We start from the raw sequence: 22,692 nt of genomic DNA on the forward strand, positions 1-22,692 counted from the left end.
GAACATAAATTCTATAACATACACTCTGTTTATCAGGTGAAATTTAAATTAACGCTTTAGCAAAAAGTTACTGCGATAGTACTGCTGACGTGGAAGAAGAAAAATTGCTCACTGAAAAACTCAATAACAGCAGAAACATTGCATCGACTACATTCTTTTTCTCGCTCTCTTAGCAAAAAATTAGCTTGGGATACAAAATCTGGGACTGGTTGATTTAGACTCGACCGCATGCTCACACGCATAACATGCACACACTCTGACCTCTAAAAAACTGACACTAAATTACATACTTAATGCAATGCTTCATACTGGAGCAAATAACACAAAAAGTGAATTATATATATCCACCTCTTATTTTCTTTAATCTTCTGTCTTCGCTCTTCAGCTCAGCAGCCCTCTCAGAGCCTCCGACCTCTTTTACATCTCGTGGTGTTGTCTCTAGTTCTCCTCCATGCTCTTCGCTGTTTGTTTTTCTCCTGGCAGCTGCTGAATTAATTCTTCTCCAGTCTAACTTTGTCTCCTGGTGCCCACCTTGCACCACACACATTTTCCATTTCAGACTTTTATGACCGGTGTGGGGCTCAACGCCGAGGAAATTACAAGTCTTAAAGTCCTGCCCCCGCCTTCATGACATCCACAGTGTTTTTAAAGAGTTCAAAGCTACATGTATGGTCAGTATCGTGGGGGTGGAAATGGTCTTTTTGGCGCGAACATTGGCCCCCCTCCTCTTGGGCCTGGGCGTTTGCCTCTCATCCTTGGATCGGGGCCGTGGAACCGAGGAAATGGTGCACGTGGGGGTCCTCTGGGGTGCGGGTGGTGTGCTGAGTGGGGAGGCCGAAGTGGAGGCCGAAGTGGAGGCCGCATACCAGGATGACGTATTTCATGATGAGGTGGGGGTCTCCGTGGAGCATAGTGCGGAGGAGGAGGGCTGTGACGTTGGAAGTCGTGTGCGAAGTAAGGGTCCTCTGAGGGTGAGAGAGGGGGAGTCAGACGCGCTCGAACTCTGGGGTAGTGCTGTGGAGGGCTGCCTGGCCTGTAATATGGTTCCTCTGTGTGGTGGTAAGGCTCCTCTTGAAAGAAGGGGGCATCGGGACGGCGGTGGTCATCGTGGTAAAACTCGGGTTCCTCTTGGTAATGCAAATTCTCTGGGTGATGACGTAAATCCTCAGGGTGAGGAGGGTGGAAATCCTTGGGTTGAGGAGGGTGAGGAGGGCGAGGTCGGTCATACGGTGGATCATCTGAATGAAACATGGATTTGTGTTGATGGTCGTGGACCACCATCCCACTGATGACACTATTGACTCCGGACCCATGCGCCTCCCCTGTGTTTGTGCGGGGCATTGGCTGCTGTGCTTGGGGAATCATCGCACCGCTGGGGACAGGAGGAGGTACCTTAAAACTATGAGGAGGTGGAGGGAACTTCGGGATAGGGGGCAGGTTGTTTCTGAAGTAATCAGGTGGTGCAGAGGCGCCCTGCTGGGATCCTAACTCATGAGGTTGCATGACTTGGTATGGATAAAGTCCTGATGTCTTGTTTTCTCCAGCGCCCCCAGGGACCATCACATTGTAGCCTCCGGGTTGCTGAGAGTTCCCCTCTGGGTAAACATCACCATACCAACCTCTTTCTCTACCCCGCTGAAAGCCTTCAGCTGTCTGTGTGCTATTGGCAATGCCCGGGGCTCTTTCTCCAGGCACTGGCCCTCCAGTTTCTGCAGAAATCTGCTGGTAATGTGCAACAGGTGCAGTGATGCCGTGCTCCGACATCTCCTGTTTGCCATATGGGTACGGTTGGTAGACCTGCCCGTTTTGAGCCTTATCTGGCGGCAGGTGAGCTTGCTGTTGGGAATTGTTGGGCTTCTGCTGACTGTTGTTCTGGTATGCAACAGGAGCCGTTTCAAAAGTTTCTCCAATAGATGGCTGATTTGTGTTGGAAATTAACGGAGCTACAGCAGGCTTGTCCATGATCTCATCTTGAGTTGGTGTGCCTCCGCCCTCGTCCCGCACTGGAGTCCCACCCTGCGTGTCTGCCGCAGTTACTGGACTGAGGGTATCCCCTCCCTGCACTGGTTGTGAAGAGAAATCCAAGTCAAATGCACTAAAAGCTGGGTTCCCCTGCAGGAAGCTGTGGATTTTAGACTCTAAACTCTTGGAAGACAAGGACGTTTCAGGCTCTATTGTCAACTCCATGTCTGTATGGAGAGCTTGGACCAGGGCAGAGGCTGGGTTGGATGCCTGAGGGGGTTTGTGTGAGCTTGTGCTCTGCCTCATAGTGGAGCTGCTTGAAGGTGTAACAGAGGAGAGAGACGGGCCCTGAGAGGGCACTGCTGATGCAGATGTGGATGAGGGAGAAGGTGGAACCTTGCCTGTACTGGAGGAGTCTGAGGAGACATTTGTAGCTGGGCTGCTCAGGAGAGAAGTGATGCCTAAGTGAAGAAAGGGAGAACGCAGAAATGTGTTTTATGCCAGCTTGCTACTTTAAATGAGTGGAAAAAAATCATTTATTTATTTATTTTCTCAAAATAAGTGAAGGAATCCTTATTCTCACCATCAAAGCTGCCCTGGCCCTGGACTTTGGAGAGAGCACCGAGGAGGTCTGCAGGACTCATATCGACCTCAGAAAGAAGGTTTACCAGTGAACTGGGATCCTGAGCGGCCACAGGTGCAGCAGGTGTGGTCTTCAATGAGGACAGAGCAGGGGCTGCTGCAGGTGGACTCTCCACTGATGGTCCTGCAAGACCGAGACAGACAATCACCTTAATTACAAATCACTTAAACCACATTTATAACCAAAAAACGGTAATCAAAAACAACGTTCATTGGAACTCAGACTTATTCAGTCCCCAGTTATTCAGTCTTCAAAATAGTCACAAACACTCACCTGTGTTCTTCATGACTGAGCTTAAACTGTTGAGGATTGAGCCTATTTTAGCCAGATCAACACTTTCCAAAGCTGCTGCAGAAGGCACTACAGGAGGTGTGACCTGTGTGATACGCTGCTCTGTTATCACTGATGGCTCAGGTTTTGCAGGGAGTGGAGTAGACACTTCCGAGTTGGTGGATTTGATCTGGTCTTCGACTGAGGAGAAAATATGTCAGGGAGGGCAATGAGAGAGGGTTTGGGCGCTATCAAATATACACTTTTTGGAACGAAACAAGACATGCATAGTTGAGACTCGTTTTTAGAATGCAACACAATTCCTGTTGTCATTGATTTTCTACAAGTGCAGATCATTTTTGGAACCGGGCAAGTCACTGCCAAGAAATTTTGGGGAACATGCTGCCAAGAACACTGAAACGTAGTCTCACCAGCTGTCTGTGAAAAATCGTGACACACAAGTCAACTATCCAAAAAAATGGAGCTAAAAAAAAGATACAGAACTTCTTTAAATGCTCGCATTACAATGACGAAAAATCTTTCCTTCTAATAAGAGATTAAGCTCGAAACAACTACTTTAATTAGCAATTAATTGAACTTATTATGTTTTCGATTCACTCTCCATCATTTCTCAATAAAATGCCAGAAAATGGTTAAGCCAATATTCAGTTTACAGCAGAGTCAGTGTCTTTACCTGCCTATTTTTGCTGTTGTTTCTCATTCTCATCATTTTAGCACATTTTCACTGTGCAGTTAGTCATTAAGACCAATCCTTACCGATTATACCCACGCTGTCCATTTCTTCATCAGAAAGCTCCATGTCTTCCACTTCACGATTGTCATTCTGCCCAAGTGTCTCCATGCGTTTGGGAGATCCTCCTGGCGAGGACAGAGGGCTCGGTGCCGGTGGCTCTGCCTCATCCTCCATAGCCGAGCCATCAAGATCTGGATCGGGGTCAGCCAATTCCAGACCATGAAAAGGGGACTCTGAGCCAGTTGGTGACGGTGCATCTGCAGAGGGTGAGGGGATGGGTGAGTCGTCCAGGTCTGGCAAGTTGGCCTTCAGGGCATCCAGCTTGCGCTTAAGGTGGGACACCCTGTTTGCAAATGTCTGGTAGGCCTAGAGAGGAGAGGTAATGAATTGTCAGTACATGACCAGTTAAATTGGCCTACCAATTGCTTATTATTCAATCCACAACAGATCTGGTGACCTTAATTTGAATTTATTTTCCCTGTTATTTCAGTTTCATAAATGCACCGCTAAAAGTGTTCCAAGTTGGTCCCCTACATGTTCTGTGCAAGTAGTGAGACTGACAAATAACAACATAAACAAAACAGCTCCTGGCTAAGCTGACCCTGAAATCTTGTGCGTTGATTTGTTAGAAATGTTAGTAAAATGGTCAGCCATGACCTCTGAATAAATTCTTGCTGGCAGTTCTTCTATGTAAACTCCAAAATTCTTTCTTTAATTCTTTCCACTGTTGTCTACCAACAACAACTCACTTCTGTATGAATCCTTCACCCATAGAGGGCCGGAGCTTAAAAAAAGTTTCTTATGATGAAGAAATTAACCGTATGTAATACAACAAACATCTGACTACAAATACATTTGTCACTCACATTGGCAACAATCTTGACCTCCTTGTACTGCATCTCGTAGAAGATATCTGCGCTGCTGAGGGCCTCCATTAGAGGAGGCCCTGCTTTGCATTGTTTGTCAAGGAACTTGACAAACTCCTGTAGTTGTGCACTTCCTTCCTCAAAGTCCTTGGAAAACTTCTTTCCTCCGGCCTTATCTGTAAGAATTGAGCATGTCAGGATGACACAAGAACCACTGATGATCTGTGTGTTGCAGTACAACAGGTTAGAAGGTGAATAAAGCAGGTACCTTTGAGCTTCTTAAGGGCCACAGAGCTGCAGATGTCAACCCTCATAGCTGCCAGTTGTTTTTCTCTCATGTCAACCTCCTCCACAGATCTCTTGTACTTGGACAGTTCATCCATTAGTGCCTGAGGCTGAAGCAGAGCCACAATGCAAGGTCAACACAATGTTTGAGTAAAGGAGGAAAAGAGTACAATTAACAGGTTGAACACACTGGATGCCTGTGTACTGAGCGATGGCTACATTGCCAAGCTGCTGCTGCTGCTGCTCATTTGCATTTGTGCGTTGCTGCTGCAGCAAGGTTTCTGCCTGTTTACATGGAGTTTGTCTTTGATAATCATCAATAAATATGATAACGTGATTTTCCTTTATCCTCTTTTCAATGAGCGAGAAAGCATGCGGGGGAAAGAGAGGGAGGGAGGGAGGGAGGGAGGGAGAGGAAGTAAAAGAAAAGTGAAAGTAGGAAACTGCCCCTCACCTGATGTGTGAGTTCTCTATTAAGTCTGTTAAATATTCAACAGATACAGGCATTAAAACTGTAGTAAAACGATGGTATGATGTCCATATGACTGTGTACAGGTCGTTTTCAGGCCTATTTTTGCAGAGAACCGTGCACGTGTCGCAGTTCTCTGAAAAAAAAAACAGAAAAAGGCTCTGGATCACGTGACACAGCAGCCATGCCAGGCACGTGTGTGAGAACCCAATCTATTACATCTCATCTAACCTGTTAACATGGACGCCTGAATGAAAAGCAAGAGGTAAAGCCACGCAGCAGTGCTGCACAAGCATCCAGTGTGTCACATCCAGCTTAAAACAGTTTCTTGCTTACCACAAACTCTGCAAGAACCTTGGACCGTAGATCTGCTTTAGACTCAACTGGAGCTTCAAGAAGATAAGAATGAAAATTAGACATCACATCAAAGTAATGTACCAAGCATTTAGATAAAAGAAAAGACTGTAAGGACTGTAAATCTACATACAACTGTCAGAAATGTAAAAACAGAAATACATAAGAATGAAATATTCAGTAGAACAGCATATTCTGACGAACATTACCACTATGGATGCACAGTCTGTATGAAATCAGTTTCAAGAACTTTGCACAACTACTGATAGAAATAAAAAAGAAAAAGAAATTAAGAAAATAAATGAATAAACACACTTACTTTTTTGCTCCACGGGTGTCTCAGGAGGTGACTCCTCTTTGACTAAGATACTCTTGAGTTCAGTAATCAGTGTCCCTGAATACACTCCCCTCTCCTCCCAGATGGACAATATCCTCTCCACTGATTTAATAACCTTAGGGTCACCATCAAGGCTGGAGAAAAAACAAGAGGGTTACGCTGTGAACCAAGAGATTTATATGTTTTTGTTGTAACAACGAATTAAATTTATTTATGAGTGAGGAACTTCTTTGAGTGAATAAAACAAAAGCTAAGACAGAGGGGACAGAGAAAGCGAGAAACAAAAGCAAAAGACAAAAGATTAAGAAAGGCAGTGATTTTGCCATCTAACTTACTTGACCAGCTGGAAGGCATCTCGAAGCACCTCTGCAAATGCCGTGCGGTAAACAATGGCATTTTTCCTTTTACAGTTCTGAATGATATCGTTGGCCAGGTAGATAAGGTTGAGCCTGTGTGGGGATTCAGCTGTCAGAGGAAAGAGAGACATTAATGTTAGAGACTATGTGATTCTGCTGAGGGAGGAGACCCTGAAAAGGCCCATTTTAGGGGGGGGTTTCAAGTTTCAGTGAGCGGGATTGCATGCACCAACAGCCCTGTACTCACGGGATCAAATTTGTCCATGCGGAGCAAACATGCTCCCTCGCTTGATTTAATAGTTATGTTTCATTTGACTACTTAAAAACGCCACAGAGAAGCTCAATTTCCCGCTCTCTTTGTCAGTCTTTGTTTTTTTAATGCAGCCAACCAAACATCTCCTTTTTACGAATACTATCTTGGATGCCAAATTCCAATGTCAACAGGTGAAGCTCTGAAGCGTTTGTAAAATGTCGAAAAGACAAGCATCCAGCTCTCATTATCAGAAGCTTACCAAATGAGTTAGGTTAGTAACCTAATTATTCAGCCTACCAGCCAAACACAGACACATTTTAAGACAGCAAGACGTTATGGTGATCACATACAGGTACTCCTTGGAAACATCCAGTGCACCCTGCTTACTCAATCTTGTGAGGGGCTCATTTGCATGTTTGAAATATAGTCTTGATATAAAATAGAATATGTGAGTTTCCGTCAAAATCAATCTAAGGCACATAAGATCAACATAGGTCTTCATCGGTCATTTAAATGCATACTACTATTTTGCTCTCTAACTTTTAGACTTGTGTTTTATAAGTTTTAATGAAGGCTGTTTTTTTTACCCACGCAATGAGCCCTTCACAACATGGAATAAACAAACAATATTAATTTTATAATGATGGTAAATGAGAAATGTAAAGAAATCTTAGTATTTTTTAAGTTGTATATCTGAAATGATGGTATCATTAATCATAAAGTAAAGATAATGATAAACTAATCAAAGTAACCTATAAACGGATAGATATACATACACATTAATGAAGTATTGTTATCTAAGAGAACATAAAGTCAATTGATATCTGACATTTAGCCAACATCAGATCATGCAACATAACATTAGAACATCATCACAAATAGTGATTCATGTTTCTCTGATAACAACAGAGAGGAGACCGAAATAACAAGGAGTATAACTAGAGAATGTGTTTTTTGATACTGGTGCCAACATGATATTCATTTTCTGGTGAAGACACAAAATCAATACTTATTTATACTTTACACCATTCATTACAAAACTTTTGTATTAATGCACACAAAGAACCAAATACCTCAATTGCATAATGCAGCTATCCGGTCAGAAAATATTTTAACAAAGGGTGAAAAATCAAATCTTCAAAATCAATTTGTTTCAGCAGACCATTACATTTTTCATAAAAAAAAAGTTTCCAATAAGTTGCTTAATAAATCCTCCAAATGATAGAAAGAAACTGCATATCTTGGACAAAGCGCAGACTTCAAGAATTGCAAAATTTTGACTATAAAAATATAATTTGTTAATCCTATTGGGTCAACCCTAAAATCAATATGTTCTCTACTGTCAGTCATTTGCATTTAAAAATACAACAAGGAATTTTAAACTAGTTTTGAAACAGTCTCATTTTAATACTGATGCCTCCATCTGACCAACTTAAGCGAATGCAACCACTTGTGCGAAGATTGGCTACTTCTATTGAATTATTTTTAATGTCTGTCATTATGTCAGATTCCTTGATTTACAGCACGCAGACCAAAGGAGTCAATCGTTGCATTTTACCAGGCAAACTTTGAGTACGTTATAGATGTAGTATGTTAGTTAAAAGGAAGCAAAAGGAGATTTTCCTTTATAATATATTTAGTGACCTACATCTGTCCTTTATTCACTACCAAAAGGTTTGCACGCACTAACCAGATCAAGATCTTTTAGACACAGGAGGCGCCAGAATCAAAAAAAAAGGAAAGTTCCTTGTAGCTGCTTAAAAATAAAAGTCCAGCGAAAAATTTCAATTCAGTCATTATCAATCCAACCTCGTGCCGATGAAACGTCAGGTAAATCAAATAGTCCACAAAACATTTCTGTTGCGTCACAGCTAAACAGCATTGCAGAATTATCCTAAACAACTCAAGTAGATGCGGTTTCATAAAGTTAAGAAACAACTGAAAGAAACAACAATAAAATGGCTTCATACAGCTCACATGACTCATCTGACGTAATCCGAGTTTCCAGAAGCCCTGAGATCAAACAGATATGAAACAACATTATTTAAACCCCTTAATGCATGGTTGAGCTTGTGCACCCTTGTAGGATGGGGTGCTTGCTAATCTCTTATCTTAGCAGCTACAGTGAAGATTTTGACTTTAGAAAGGTTGTAAATAATGTCTTTTCAAATCAGTTTGAGATCTTGGGGCTTCCAAAGACTTGGATTACACTGAACAAATTGTATGAACCAATTGTGTAGGTGGGGTTCCAGTTTGTTTGTACGTTTTACCGAAGTCCCCATGTACTTAAGTAATTTAGGAGAATGCTGCAACACTGTTTTGTTGTGAAGCTCCAGCAATGTTTTGTGGACTACAATGACTTTCCAGCATGGGTGAGTAGATAATGACTGATTTTCATTTTTGCATGAACTTATCCTTGAAGAGTTCATCAAAATACTTCCCCCAGTAAAGACATCCCTTTCAAATTAGTGCAAGGTAAACTGTTACATGTATGTATTACGTAGACTTTTGATAGTCCAATGTGTGATCCAGCTGAACAAAGGCAAACAAAGTCTCAGTCACACTGCATTTTAACTGACTGAACACACAACTTTAAACACAAGCTGAGAGAAAAACAAACAATAGTGAGGTACGGCCACCTCCGAGTATTGACAAACTCCATGAAATTGGAGTTTGTCAATAAAACCAAAGTCAGACAGCCAGCCTTAGCATAGACGCCTGTAATAAAATCCCTTATCTACCGCTACAGGGGAAGTGAACAACACAGAAACGGTTTTGGAACATCAAAACAGCAACACATCAAAGAAATGTTGTTTTACATAAAGAAAGAAAACCAAAAAAACCAAAAAGGTTTTGTACCAGCACCAGGCCTCTTATATACCACAGCTGATCGACTTTATAACATATACTGAAAACTCGGGTTAACAAGTTAATATTGTCAGATCTTGTAGCAACAACTAATGAAATATGTTTTTGAGCAAACAAACATATTTAATCCAGTAAACAACTAGCAAGGCCAACAACAAGACAGCTTTGTAGAACACCACACAGCAGCCGCAGACTGAAGCACCACCTGTTACTGTTAATAAATTCACACACTGGTTGGGGTGACAGAATGTGCCTAGGTATCTCGCTCAGCTTAATACCAGTGTCAAACTTTACAAGGAGTCCTTAGGTTCATCTCTTGCCCTTTGTTCACACAAAGAAAGCCACAAAGCTCAAGTTACACAAAGCTAAGAACTACGAACAGAAGCAGATACAAAGACATAATTGATTGAGGATCACAATTCAACAGAAACAATGTCATACAAGGTATGATGCTGGTGAAAGCTAAAGACTGCTATTATGTTATAAGAAAAAAAAGTATCTAATAGGAAATGGAAAATGTACATTTGCAAATTTGGTTGATCCATCAATGATATGACCAATTCTTTCCTTTAGATTAGATTAAGTTAGATTCAACTTTAATGTCATTGTGCACAGTACAAGAGACAGAGACAGTACAGAGACAAGGAAATGCACTTTACATTCGCAGATAGACCTTGATCACATCTGTAATAGGATCATAGCAATATTTAGACATTTGCATCTAAATTTGTAAGTGCTTTGCCAAGATGATTTTCATGCTTCAGTGAATATCAAGTCTATTAATGGTTCTCTAGCACCCTCTCTGCTATTGCCCAGTACGTCAAGGAAAGCATTAAGAGTAGTGCTGCAGGTTATTTGTATTATCAACTACAAATGCCTTGCATTTTTTGTTTTGTTTTTTAGATAAAACAATCAATTATCAAAAACTGAGCCAACGTTCTGTTGCTCTGAAAAAAATATGAAGATGGTTTAGGTGAATTGATAAGTCAAAGCACTACAGAGCAATTTTTCTGACAATATGTTTCAAAAAATTAGATTACTTAAACAACATGACAGCTATCTTCCTCATCTGAATAGAGTAGCACACGAGAAACAAATTTGCTTTTAGCTACTCTTGACTCCAAGTTTCCATCAAGAACTTTGATATATTTTGCACAGAGGCCCAGGAACCAACTAGTATTATCATACTTATATCGTATGTGGCAATAGGTTTTCCTGCATGTCAGTGAGTTGAAGGTTATTTGATGAAACACAACTTAATTTAGTAAAAGCACCAAGGTGAGCACAATATAAACTTAAATAATAGGAGTTGTTCCATTAGATTTGGACAGAGGAACCCTATACGAGACAACTTAATAATGCAGGTCTAAGGGCCCACTTGTCCCAGTACTTCGGCGGTGCAAATTACAGCTCAACCAATACTTGGTTGGCTAATATTATCTGACCATATGCTGGCCTCCCACAGATATATCTATATGGGCGTATGTACTATCCAATATGCACCAATATGTAAACTTTTTCTCAAGATTATACTACAGAAAAAAGATGCTTTGGTGATACATAATTATCAAATTCCCAGTGAAGTTTGCTGTTTTAGTGCACAGATGTCATTTTAGACAGTATACTATTTTTTTGTTAAGCTGTAAAACAGCCTCTGTTACATACACTACTCAAAATTAGTTAGGGATGATAGGACATTTACCAGTGTTTCCCCTACCATTCTGTTGGAGGGGCGGCCCGCCCCGCTAACGCGGGCCCCGCCCCCCTTGAAAAACGTGAAAATCTAGGCGCCAACCCGCGCTTGATGTCTGTTTCTCTGCATACTGTCGGATGCTATTTACATTTTACACTTTTCATTCAAATAAGCTAACGTAGCTGCCACAGATGTTTATTTTAATCTATGAGACCTACATTTATCTTCCGAAATGAAGCTATCCAGCCCGTGTTTAATCTCCAAAAAGCTGCAGGTAAATTAATCGGCTCGTGTTCTTCTACCGGTATGACGGTGAAGTTCTGACCGCAGATCACCTCAGCAGACCCGGGCTGGGCTGCTCCGCCGCTCCGCTACAGGTGCGGCTGGTCTGGACTTCTCCCACCACGTCGGAGCAAATGTGCAAACAAGCGTTATTTGGGTAAACTGGCGGCACAACGGGGAACTAAACGGGGAACTAAACGGCTACTTTCTCACACGAACAAGCTTTAAAACTTGATGTTACCGGCGCTATAGCGGAATTTAAAACAGAGTTACGGCGGTTTCAAGTTAGCCATAGCGAGGGGAGGTTTGCTTCCTGTTTATAAAATAAAAGCGCAAATTCTATCCTTATGGTTTTCTTTATAATTAAAGGACAACGGGTGTTTTATTTTTGTGAAAATGACCAGAAGTGCGTTACTTACTACGGCTGGCTTGGGTAGCGCCGAATTAATCAAAACAAAACTTTAAACAGCTGTTATTATTATCTTATGTAAGCCAGCTTGTATGATCCTTGCAAGATAGCAAGTCAGCTGGCCTTGTATTGATGGCTAAATTTTTAAATAGATTATAATATATATATATATATATATATATATATATATTTTTTTTTTTTTTTAATTCAGGAATGTTCTGTAGGATCTGCCGGACTCACAAAAAATCCCAGCCCCTACCTAACCTGTCCTGTCCAGCTCAGCCCCGCACAGCCCAGCCCTTCAATTAAGTGTTTCTGTTTTGTTAATGTTGTTTTGTTGTGTTTTAATTAAATTAAATTGTACTATTCATTACCTTGAGGTTTGAGGAGTCGCTGAATGTAAATTTTCAATGTAAAACATTTTCAGCCAGACGAGCCCCCCCCCCGGATACCCCCCCGGATACCACCCCGCCAACAAAAAAACCTAGGAGAAACACTGTTTACTGTTTTGGTGCCCAAAAGTAATGCAACATTTAATTGGACTTTATACTGAATATCAATGCACCTGTAGATATGCACTGATATCCCAATGTCCTTAACTAATTTTAAGTACTGCATCTTTGTCACAAGTGTTTGGTAAGTACATTTGACAGATCATTATTTACATTTGATGTATATTGGCTAATCCAAATCTGATTTTTTTTTTCCACCACTCAATATTGTTATCGGCATCCCCGCTAAAATCGAGTATCTGTCAGGTTCTTGTGACAAATTCACAGACAAAATTATGACACATGATCAAAATGCCAAAAAAAAACTCTTTTACGCATTGCCCCTGGGACACTATTCCCGACTTGACATCTGCAGTTGACGTCGCAAAACCCCAAATCCCCTGCAACGAAACGTTTCGATTTTCCTGCCAACCAGTGAGGCAGATATACTATACAAAGAAATAAATACATTTTCTAATGCAAGAAATAATCCCACTTGAGAGCAACTGACAGTTTGTCTCCATGTAGCTAGCACTGGCCAACGGCTGACTGGAGGAGGAGCGCACGTTCATTAAACGCCATTTCCTCGGTGTGTCAAACCAGGCCAAACTTCTCAGTTTGTGAGCCGAAAAAAAAACCGAAGAAATTATCTCAGAGTTACTTTCAACCATAGGAGGACTGCGATCGCTGTACCTAAATGAAAACACAATATACAACCAGTGCAGCAACTGTCAGTTTAACAGGTAAAACTACTTACATTTCTTCAAGCACTTCATCCAGTGTCGCACAATCAGGCTGTGGTACTTCTTGTTATCGATGCACCACGTTGACAGTCCTTGAATCGACTCCATGGTGTTTGAGACACCCTGAAGCTTCCTCTCTAACGTTGACTCTAGAGAGCCGCCTGAAGCGGCTCCTGCTCCGGCCGACATGTCCAGAGGAGTTCGCGCTGCACACTACCATTCCAAAAACCAACTTTGCTTGACCGTCGCTAGCATTTAGCTTAGCATGCTAGCTTAACATAGCTCCGGCATCATCTTATTCCGCTGCTCGGCTGCCATTGTAATGTTACAAACGCTTTAACGTTCAGTGCGCCCTTTCCAGTCACTTTCTGTGTTTAGGGAATAACCACCGTGAGTTTCTGTGTCGCTGCGTATCGTTTATGGCGGTTAACATGGAAAACTTAGCGCCTTACGACATCCTATTCATCCTGGATGTCTGTTTACTCGTTGCTGGTGGAGCGACGGGCTTCACTTCCGCAAACAGGACATCAGTGTGGCGCCACCCAGCGGCGCGGAAGACAACATCTGTTAGCGCCACCTGCTGCGTTTTATTGGAACATATAGTTTTTATTGGATATATAAAGTAATAGGAAGTGCATCAATCGGGGGAGAAGTACGGTTTTTTATGCATAAACAAACCCCTTTTGTTTTCATGGCTGAATAAAGCAAATAAACAAACTGACCTTAAAGGAAAACACAACTTCATACTGTTACTTACTTTGTCTATATTTGGCGGACCCTGCCACCTTTCTAGCTTCAAGCAGTGTTCTGTGTTTCCTCTGAGAACAGCTTGTTTGTTCATTTATGGAAATTATAAATATTTCTGAGTTAATATTGTACCTATTAAAATTCTGACTTTGAATTTCTTCTCTAATCCCTTTCACATTAAAAGCAGCAATACAAAATGTTGTTGAAAGTAACCAAAAGTCAAAAGTGAAGGTCAATGAATACAAGTAATACTTAAGTAAAAGTGAAAGTATTTTATATAAAATATACTTGACTATCAGAGGTACAAGTAAATAATATATATTAACATGTGTGCATTTACTGTAAACCATGATCTGACCCATTATCAAATCTGATATTCTGCTTTTTTTTTAGATTTTTCAGAATCAGTGTTTTTTTAAATTCCATTGCCGATTAAATAAAATAATTTAAGATAGCACTGGCTCTGATGCAGTGTTTTTTCTTTAAAATAACTATTAACTAAAGTTATCAATTAAATGCAGGAGAAAAAATACAATATTTGCCTCCAAAATGTAGCTGAGTTGAAGTATAAAGTAGGAGAAAAATGGGAATTCTCAAGTAAACTACACATGAAAATTGTATGTAAGTGAGGTACCTGAGTAAATGTATTTTTCAAATAAAGGTTGTGTTGTAAAATGCAGGGTGTCGCCCCCTGATAGGCAGTCGAATAGAATAGGAAATAAGTATAATATGGATATACTAATGTAAAGCACACATTTTTTATAAAAATGTACTCATCTGCCTTGAATAGCCAAATATTCCACCAAAGTATTACAGACTCTGGGTGTTTAATTATGATAAATCAATGAACTGATCAATTTGGGGGGGATATTATAAAGGGAGAGGCTTGGACCGTCAGTGTATTTCATTCCAGAAATCAATGAACACATTCTGTATTCTGATGAACCACAACATTAATTTAATGTATAAAAATATGTGCATTTATCAATCAACCACAAATAATGAAAATTTCATTCTAAGGAACAAAGAAATATACTGCTACACTATTGTTCTCCACCGTGTGCTTACAGTTTCCATTTTCTTAAATAACATAACAATGAAAATGACTAATGCTGAAGCTGAGGAAAAATCTACAAAGCAGCACATTTGGTTTGCAATGACATATGTGGTGAGATGATGAGTTCATCAATGTTAGTCAATGACACACTGATTTGATGTGATTGATTATTTAAATTTTCGGCAAGTTTACGGTTATCTTTATGTCAAATAAGTAAGGCTGACTGGTGACAAACCACCAGAGATGAAACACCATTCAACATGAATGACATCTGATTTTTAAATAAAAAATTGGTACAAATGCCATAAAAAATTATGTGTGCGAGAATGGACATAGTTTTGTCTGTCATATCCCCATGATGGTCCTTATTACATAACTAAGATTGAAGCACTTTGAGTGACACTAATCCATTTTAAGAGGGACAAAGGAGTTGCTCTTTACCATCATGATGACACATTGCCTTTGGAAAAGCAAACCTTGCAGTTCACTAAATTTACTCTTTATCCCTTACAACTACTTCCATCCACAGTACCAAGATGACAAGATTTCCATTAACACTGTAAATATCCTGAAAGTCTGATTTTACAGGCTTCACGTTGGCTCCACAAGTCTGCCAAGATGTTTTCGAGTATATTAAAACAGATCTTTTAATAAATAATATCAAATTTTTTAATGTTTCCATTTCATAACATTTCCTCATTGTCATCCATAGTACGGTTACATCCATTTCAATTTACACTTTTCAAATATATTATTTCTGTTCCAAAATGTAAAAAAAAAACCCAAAGCAATCGCTTAAAATTAAGGAAGATAACCCTTCAAAACAAGTTCACTCAGTGGTTAGTTAAAGGAGTAACTGAGCCAAATGTCTAATAGTCCCTCAACTATCCCAATCTTGATCAGTCAGGTTGATGGATTTCCTCTGAGGCATTTTTTGCTGTTTGACCATAAGTGCAACTGCTGTATTTTTTATTTACATAGGAAAAAAAAAATAGTTTCATGTGTTGTAAATGCAAAACAAATAAGTGACTGAAGTAATGTGTGCATGATATGGTAATGATCAAATGGTTTTGATTGGCACATTCTGGCAGCAGCTACTCCCTTTGCTCCACCATATGATAACATCAGCTGTACAATTTTAAAGGAAAAGTTCAGCCACAAATGAACATTTTATCATGATCTACTCACCCTAATGCAGATGGAAAGTCAGATGACATTTTTTATAGACCACATAACATTTCTGCCACTTTGCAACTAAACAGCATTGCACCAGTCACTCTCAGTAACTAGAGCAGATAGAGACTTGTTTTAAAACATAAAAGAACATATTAAATGGCTCCACACAGCTCGTCTCCCGAAGCCCTGAGATGATAAACTGATTTGAAAATAAGTTTTTTACACAACTTCAACTGACTTTCCATCTGGTTAGGAGTTGAGTATATAATTACAAAGTTTTCATTTTGGCTTAACTTAACTTTTAGGCTTCCTGAATGCCATTTTAATAATATGTGGGTTCATGATTAAAATATCCTTTGTTACTGTTCTGCATGTTTGGTCTACAAAATGTAAGAAAACAGTGAAAAATGCCTTTGCAAAGATTAGTTTACGATCATATGTGGCAAAAGACAGCTAAAAAGTCATCACATTTCAAGACGCTGGACCAGCAAGTTTTGAGCATTTATGCATGAAGAGATACTTAATGGACAGCTGATGAATTGTTTCAGCTTTCAACTGTAACAGCAACTTCCCTCTGTCTTTCATAACTTTCAGCAAAGTGATGTCTGGTCAAAAGCATGACATCCCACACTGGTGCTGTTAGGACTGCATTCAACGGTATGATATGAAAAAATACAAAACAGGAGCACAGATACCTTTAACACCTCACATATGAAGTATGTCTTTTAACTTAGAAAACCTCGAGGACACTCCCACAATGTACAATTTGTGGTATTATAGTGCAATAACCCTGGTGTAATTCAAAACAACACCGGACAGTTAGGAGTTAACAAGTGTCTCTGCATTCTCCTCCTCCTCTTCTGGATTTTACATGCCTTGGAGACATCACAGAAGGGCTTCGTGCCCAGCTTTACCCTTATATAATCAGGTCCGCCCTATGTCTTCACTCTGGCTGGCATGCTGTTGCACCTCCGTGTGGTAGCAAGGCCAGCTAAGGTGAGTCAATTGTAGTAACGGTGTCAGTTGAGGACACTGAGCAGTCTTGTGCAGGGGAGGATGGAGAAGTCTCAGGTTGCTTCCGATTCTCACTTTCTCTCTTGTAACACAAATATGACAGCCTGCTTAAAGAGCCAGCGCCGTCTGTAAACTTAACAGCGACTATGCAACTGCCCCGAGCTGGTTCAACTGTGTCTTCCACTTGAGCTCTCAGTTTTTTAGGCAATCCAGGCAGACATGTGGAAAGGCTGTCAAGTGAGGTTGCAGCCTGGCATTTCCCACCTTCTCCATGTTGATGTTCCTCATGCTTGTTTGGGACTTTGCCAGAGTCGTCAGGGTCAGACCAGCTCAGCTTTCTCTTCTGGAATGGGAAGATAAAACCAAAAATAACAACCATGACAAACCAAGGTCTTAAAGGAGAACTACAGTTAATATCTTTAACCCTCTTTGGTTACTCATTATACTCATAATAACCAAAATAGTACATTTTAATGTATAAGTTTATAATTATTTCACTGTTAGCAATCAATGAAATGCTTGATTAACCATTTATTCAACAACTGTTCAGTTAAACCTGTTGTTTATAAACCTTTACAACTGCTTAATAAATGGTTTAAAACATAGTTCAGTGTTTGCTTACATCTTTATTGTAATAGTGTTTTCGGTTTCTCGTTTCATGTTTTTATCCTGTTGTACATTATTTTGCCTCAGTCTATTTATAGATTTCACATGGATGCTCTGCTGTTGTAAAAAAACATGGTGATTGAGGAATAAAATCTAACTATTTTCACATCTCTGGGTCACCCGGCTTGAAGTTTGCTTAATAAACATTTGTAAAAAAACAAAAACACTGTTATAATGTAACAAAGGGAAAATCAAGTATGATGCTCACCTTAACTGGCATGTGGAGCTGATTTTGGTGCCAGTGTGGTGGTAGTTGTCTGGGAGTGATGGTCTGTCTTGGTGTTTCTGCAGATTGAAATGCCTTCTGAGGGAACCACATTTTGAGCATCACCTCTATCTGCAGCAGGTTTTGGAGGTATTTCTCACTGCAGAAAAAGGGAACAAGAATTAGTAACAATGTTTGGTGTGGATGACAATATATCTTCATTATCACCACGGTCATAATATTTATAATATTTCTCACCCCATTTCAGGCCTCTGAATTATTCCAAGAATCCTCTGCAATCTGTCGATGGCAACGCTTTGCTGGAAACTGGATAAACCTGCCACGTTCAAAATATGACAAACATATGTCAAGGCAAATAGGCACTTTACAGGTTTCATTACAGGATTAGATGGATGCACTATAACTTGATAAGAGATGACAATCTATTTGATATTGCTCCACAACACACACCTTTCTCAAATCTCCCAGTCTTCAGTCCATGTACAAGCCCAAGTAAAGGATGGATAAACCTGCGCAAATCTGCACACTATGGAAAACGATAATGATTAGTTTTACAGCCACAACAACAGATACAGAAATACTGAATCAAAGACTTGGGTATCAATTTAAGGGTGCTCACTTTCTGTGCGAAGACCAAGTCCCCTGGTGTTGCTGAAGATGAGCCTATCGCGACAGCTCCAAGGGAAGCGGCTGAGTGGGAATGCTTGGGTTCCTCGTGGCAGACATCAGCCTGCTTGCTCCTACACCTCGAGTGTGACGGATCTCTGTGACTCAGAAATTTGAGGTAATTTCCGGATGAGATGGGCTTAGTTATTCCACTGTCCCCTTCTCCCTCTGAGAAGACATCTGCTTCATCCTCAGTCTGCTCGCTCTCACTGAGGAGAAAGCTTGAGGTGGATGGTAGTGAGTCGTAAGATGACCATTTGGAAGAACTGCCCAATGCATTCATCTGTGGAGACAGGGAGATAATCATGTTCCAACAGGACTTCAAGTACCAGCTCTGGCTTTTGGCAAAGGCGGTCTAGAAGGGCTCCAGAGTACAACTGTATCTTCACCTTTATTCTTGCTTACAATCATGTATATAATGTGTTAAGAAAGTAAAATGCTTTATTGGGTTCACCAGAATCAACAAATGTTTGGTGTAGAACGTTGATCTGGAGCCCTGTACATGTAGGTTTACTGCATCACAATAGAAAGTTGCACGTAGAGTACAGTATCAATATACTACATACATATTCCTACACCTTTTCCATAGTCAAATTCAAGCACTTTTCGTGTATTTTCAAGTGGCATTTTAAAGCTGTAGTAAATCACATTGCATACTACAGCAGTTGCACGTTTCAAGATGCGTCTCTGAATAATCTGAAATATCAAAGTAACTAGTAGCTACAATTATAAAAGGAAAAAAAAAGAATTGCAGTGAAAAAAATAAGTAGCAAAAAATGGAAATACTGAAGCAAAGTACCTCCAAATTGTAGAAGTGCAGTGCTTGAGTAATCGGTAGTTGGTGACATATCATCACTGGTTATTCTCAAATGTAAGACTAAGAATTAAATTTTTCTCTCTAAATGTATATCGGTTCCAATTATTGGTTATCGGACTCCATGATTACTAATATTAAGTACCGGCCCTGATAAAAACAAATCATCGGCCCCAAGAGGAAAGATCTCAGTATTTCAGCTTTTTAGAAGTTATTGATACATAGATGAATAGTAATAATTATATTTTTATGTATAATAAGTAGCCTTTCAACATAAGTGAAATACAAGCTGTGTCACTACAAAAATACTTTTTTTTTTTTTATTCTCATACAGTATCACAATCCTGACTTTGCATCTACATAACAACGTAAAGGATGTATAGAAATCTCGTCGATGTTGAGCGAAGGAACCCAAACACATTCCAGCCAGACTCAGGCAACACAAATGAGGCGTGAGCTTGTTGCCAGGCTATGTGTGGTCTTCCCCATGTGTGCGAGATGAGGTCGGACGTGGCAGGCGTTCAGCATTAAAAGCTATTTGATAAGAAGAAAGCAAACAAAAGGACCTGCCACCCCGCCACCCCCCTGTATGACTCGTAGGGTACGTGTTGTGTTCAGGCACTCTCTGTGCTGCAGTGCAAAGTCATCCGAGGACAGATGTGTGTACATTATCTTGGAGCGCGTAACCACCAACATCAACAGCAGACCTTTCACCTGCTTTACGATTTGACCACGATTGTTATGACTGGTACGATCCCCACAGCCACGTCCACATGTTACAAACGCATTACGGGGAGATATTGCCGAACTGTTACCTAGCTTAGTTATGAACAAAACAGTGACCACGCATATAAACTGCGTTTACTCCCGTAGAGATGCTTGAAGTCAACTACGGAGGAAATGTACGTTTAAAGTTACGAACAAAATTGATTACTCAATCTATGTACAATAAAAAAAATAAAAAAAACATTTTATGGGTAGAGTCTGAAAAACAGCCAACTTTCAAAAAAAGAAAGAAAAGGCAGTTAGCGAACTTACCATCAAGACGAAGCAGATGTGGATGCACAACGAGAGTAAAACCAAAAAGAGCAACGCTTGATAACACGTCGGGCTATCAAACACGTTGAATAATAAGAAGTCTTGTAGAAGTGACCGATCCGACGTCTAGCTTGGAGACTATGGTTGTGTACAAACATCGGCACCGCCTCTTACTTCTCGCTCAGTCCCACCCTGCCTCCTCTGTCCCTGCTCGTGTTTCGTTCACCGTCCAACCTGTTTGAAATGTGCCCACAGAGCGCAGCGGGCGCTACACGTGCGGGGTATGTACAGCGCCGCGATTGGCTGAGGGGATGTTGGAACGCTTCTCATTGGCTCGGGGGCACGGCCAATGGGGAGCATCCGCGGCGCTGGTTGGCTGGTAAATGCGTAGATCCCTCCTCACCTGCAGCGGGAGCACGTGCGGGTGGTGTGGCTGGAGGAGTTGGGAACGAGATGAACCACACGCGGCAGCTGACATGAGGCTACATCTGATCTGGTTCAAATTAATACACACACAAAATAACGCTGTTAGTACAGGACACAACGCTGGGATCTCTTTACTTAAGCCCCCTATTTGTTCAGCATGGGTTTGTCTTTTGTTTGTTGTTCTGCTTGTTTGTGTTTATATAAAGTTGGCTGTTACATGACCACCAGGGATAGAGTCACTAAGTACATTTACTCTAGTACTGTACTTGAGTAAATGTACATTTATATTTTCTGCTCATTTATAATTCCACTCCAAAATGTGTTCTTTTTCTCGCTTACATGTGTATTTTACCAGTTACTTTGCCATTTACATGCTGTATCAGAGCCCATGTAGCACATTATTCAATTGATTTTACCAATAATCCATTACAAAAACAATCCATAGAAGTCATAGATGTTGAATATCTAATCTGATAATCAACCATGCCTGTAAGCAGCAAACATATATCATACAGTATATTCTACATACAGTGTATTTACATGTATGTAGAATTTACTTGTAATTTTGATACCTAAGTACATTTAATATCAGATAGCCCACTTGAAGACTTTGACTTAAAGGTAAGAATTTGAGTTGAAAATGCTTATAATTGAAAATTATTACTGACTGCACACAGCAGCCGACATATGATTACATTATGATCTGGTTCAATTGAATATGCACTTATATAAAAAATAGCAGCGTTAGTATGGGACACAACGCTGGTATTTCTATACTAAACTCCTCTACAATTATTTAATCATGTCAACAAGTCAATTAAAAAAACGTATTTTTTTTTTTCTTTTTAACTTACTTAACACTTATTCAGATACCCCCCCCCCAGTAAAAAAACTGAATATCTAATCCAATCATCGGCCAGGCCAGAATGTGAAAAAATATAAGAGTTATGATGTTAGGTAACACACTAACCAGCTAACCCCATCTGTCCCTGCTAGCGATTTAATACTCCCCCTGTGATCCAAGCTTACAGTTGGTACCACTAACTGCACGGCTAACTGAACTAACCAGCTAACAGCGGCAACAGTTAGCAGCAGTTAGTGGTAACTCTGGTTTTAAGGACAGCTGACTGAATCTTACATAATGCGCCTTTAAGTTATATTGGTAATGGTGACTTTCAGTTTTCCCTCAGTATTATTTTAACACAATATATTTACTTTTATTCAAATATGACTTTGGGGTACTTATAATTATTGGAGGCAATAATGATGACCCCACACAAATAAAGTCACCGAGTATCAGATATTAATTGTACTTAAATATAAAAGTAACTTTCTAACAAGGAATGGACTGGAAGTATCAAAAGTACAATGGGTTACTATGGGTTGACCTATTATTGTCCAGGTCAATCATTTAATCTGATGTTCAGCAATGTTCTTATTATTGTAATGTTTTGTTTACGTTTTTATCTGATTGTGTATAAAACTAGAATGGCACTCAGTAGAGTGCATACCTCTGCCACACAGGCAAAAACATAATTTCCTTGGCGAAGGTAATAAATAAACTTTAAAAAATGCACTTTGGCTCTGAAGCAGCCTGCAGTCAAACTAACTACTAACTAGAGCGTCACATAAATTAAGTTAAAGTACAATATTTGCCTCCAAAATGTGGTGGAGTGGAGTATAAAGTACAAGACTATGAAAATGAATACCTCAAAACACTACTTAAGTACAGTGCTTGAGCAAATGTACTTTAGTTACATTCCATAATTGGATATAATGTTGACTAATATGCATAACAGATTGAGCAAGGTGCATAAAAGATGAATG

General features: G+C 40.1%; 2 protein-coding genes across 6 annotated transcripts in view; both read right to left on the bottom strand.

Moving 5' to 3' along the window:
- The window catches only part of celf3a (cugbp, Elav-like family member 3a), a 56,958-nt gene extending 43,402 nt beyond the window's left edge, over positions 1–13,556 (bottom strand). For 3 of the 5 annotated variants that reach the window (XR_003983468.1, XM_030411503.1, XM_030411502.1), the window contains exon 1: positions 349–485. The gene's annotated coding sequence lies outside the window, so the exon portion shown is untranslated. Of the gene's footprint in view, positions 1–348; positions 2,424–2,545; positions 2,729–2,878; positions 3,077–3,652; positions 3,996–4,495; positions 4,672–4,763; positions 4,891–5,585; positions 5,639–5,922; positions 6,075–6,275; positions 6,406–13,049 lie in introns of those variants that run through there. The other 2 variants (XR_003983467.1, XR_003983466.1) reach the window with 1 other exon arrangement.
- Positions 13,557–14,717: 1,161 nt separating this feature from the next.
- On the bottom strand, positions 14,718–20,694 carry ciarta (circadian associated repressor of transcription a). The gene is made up of 6 exons (XM_030412986.1): positions 20,440–20,694; positions 18,541–18,870; positions 18,372–18,447; positions 18,159–18,237; positions 17,904–18,060; positions 14,718–17,372 (listed from the first exon to the last, which is right to left on the bottom strand). Exons 1-6 carry the CDS (start codon positions 20,440–20,442, stop codon positions 17,007–17,009), a joined length of 1,011 nt encoding a protein of 336 aa, XP_030268846.1. The 5' UTR covers positions 20,443–20,694; the 3' UTR covers positions 14,718–17,006.
- Between the last annotated feature and the right edge of the window lie 1,998 nt (positions 20,695–22,692).

This window comes from Sparus aurata, chromosome 3 (genome assembly GCF_900880675.1).
Source record: "Sparus aurata chromosome 3, fSpaAur1.1, whole genome shotgun sequence".
NCBI lineage: Eukaryota > Metazoa > Chordata > Actinopteri > Spariformes > Sparidae > Sparus > Sparus aurata.

Coding starts and splice junctions, on each gene's coding strand:
- ciarta (XM_030412986.1), bottom strand. Junction 18,238..18,371: donor GACTGGGAGATTTGAGAAAG/GTGTGTGTTGTG, acceptor TGAACGTGGCAG/GTTTATCCAGTTTCCAGCAA. Junction 17,373..17,903: donor AGCTCCACATGCCAGTTAAG/GTGAGCATCATA, acceptor TTCCCATTCCAG/AAGAGAAAGCTGAGCTGGTC.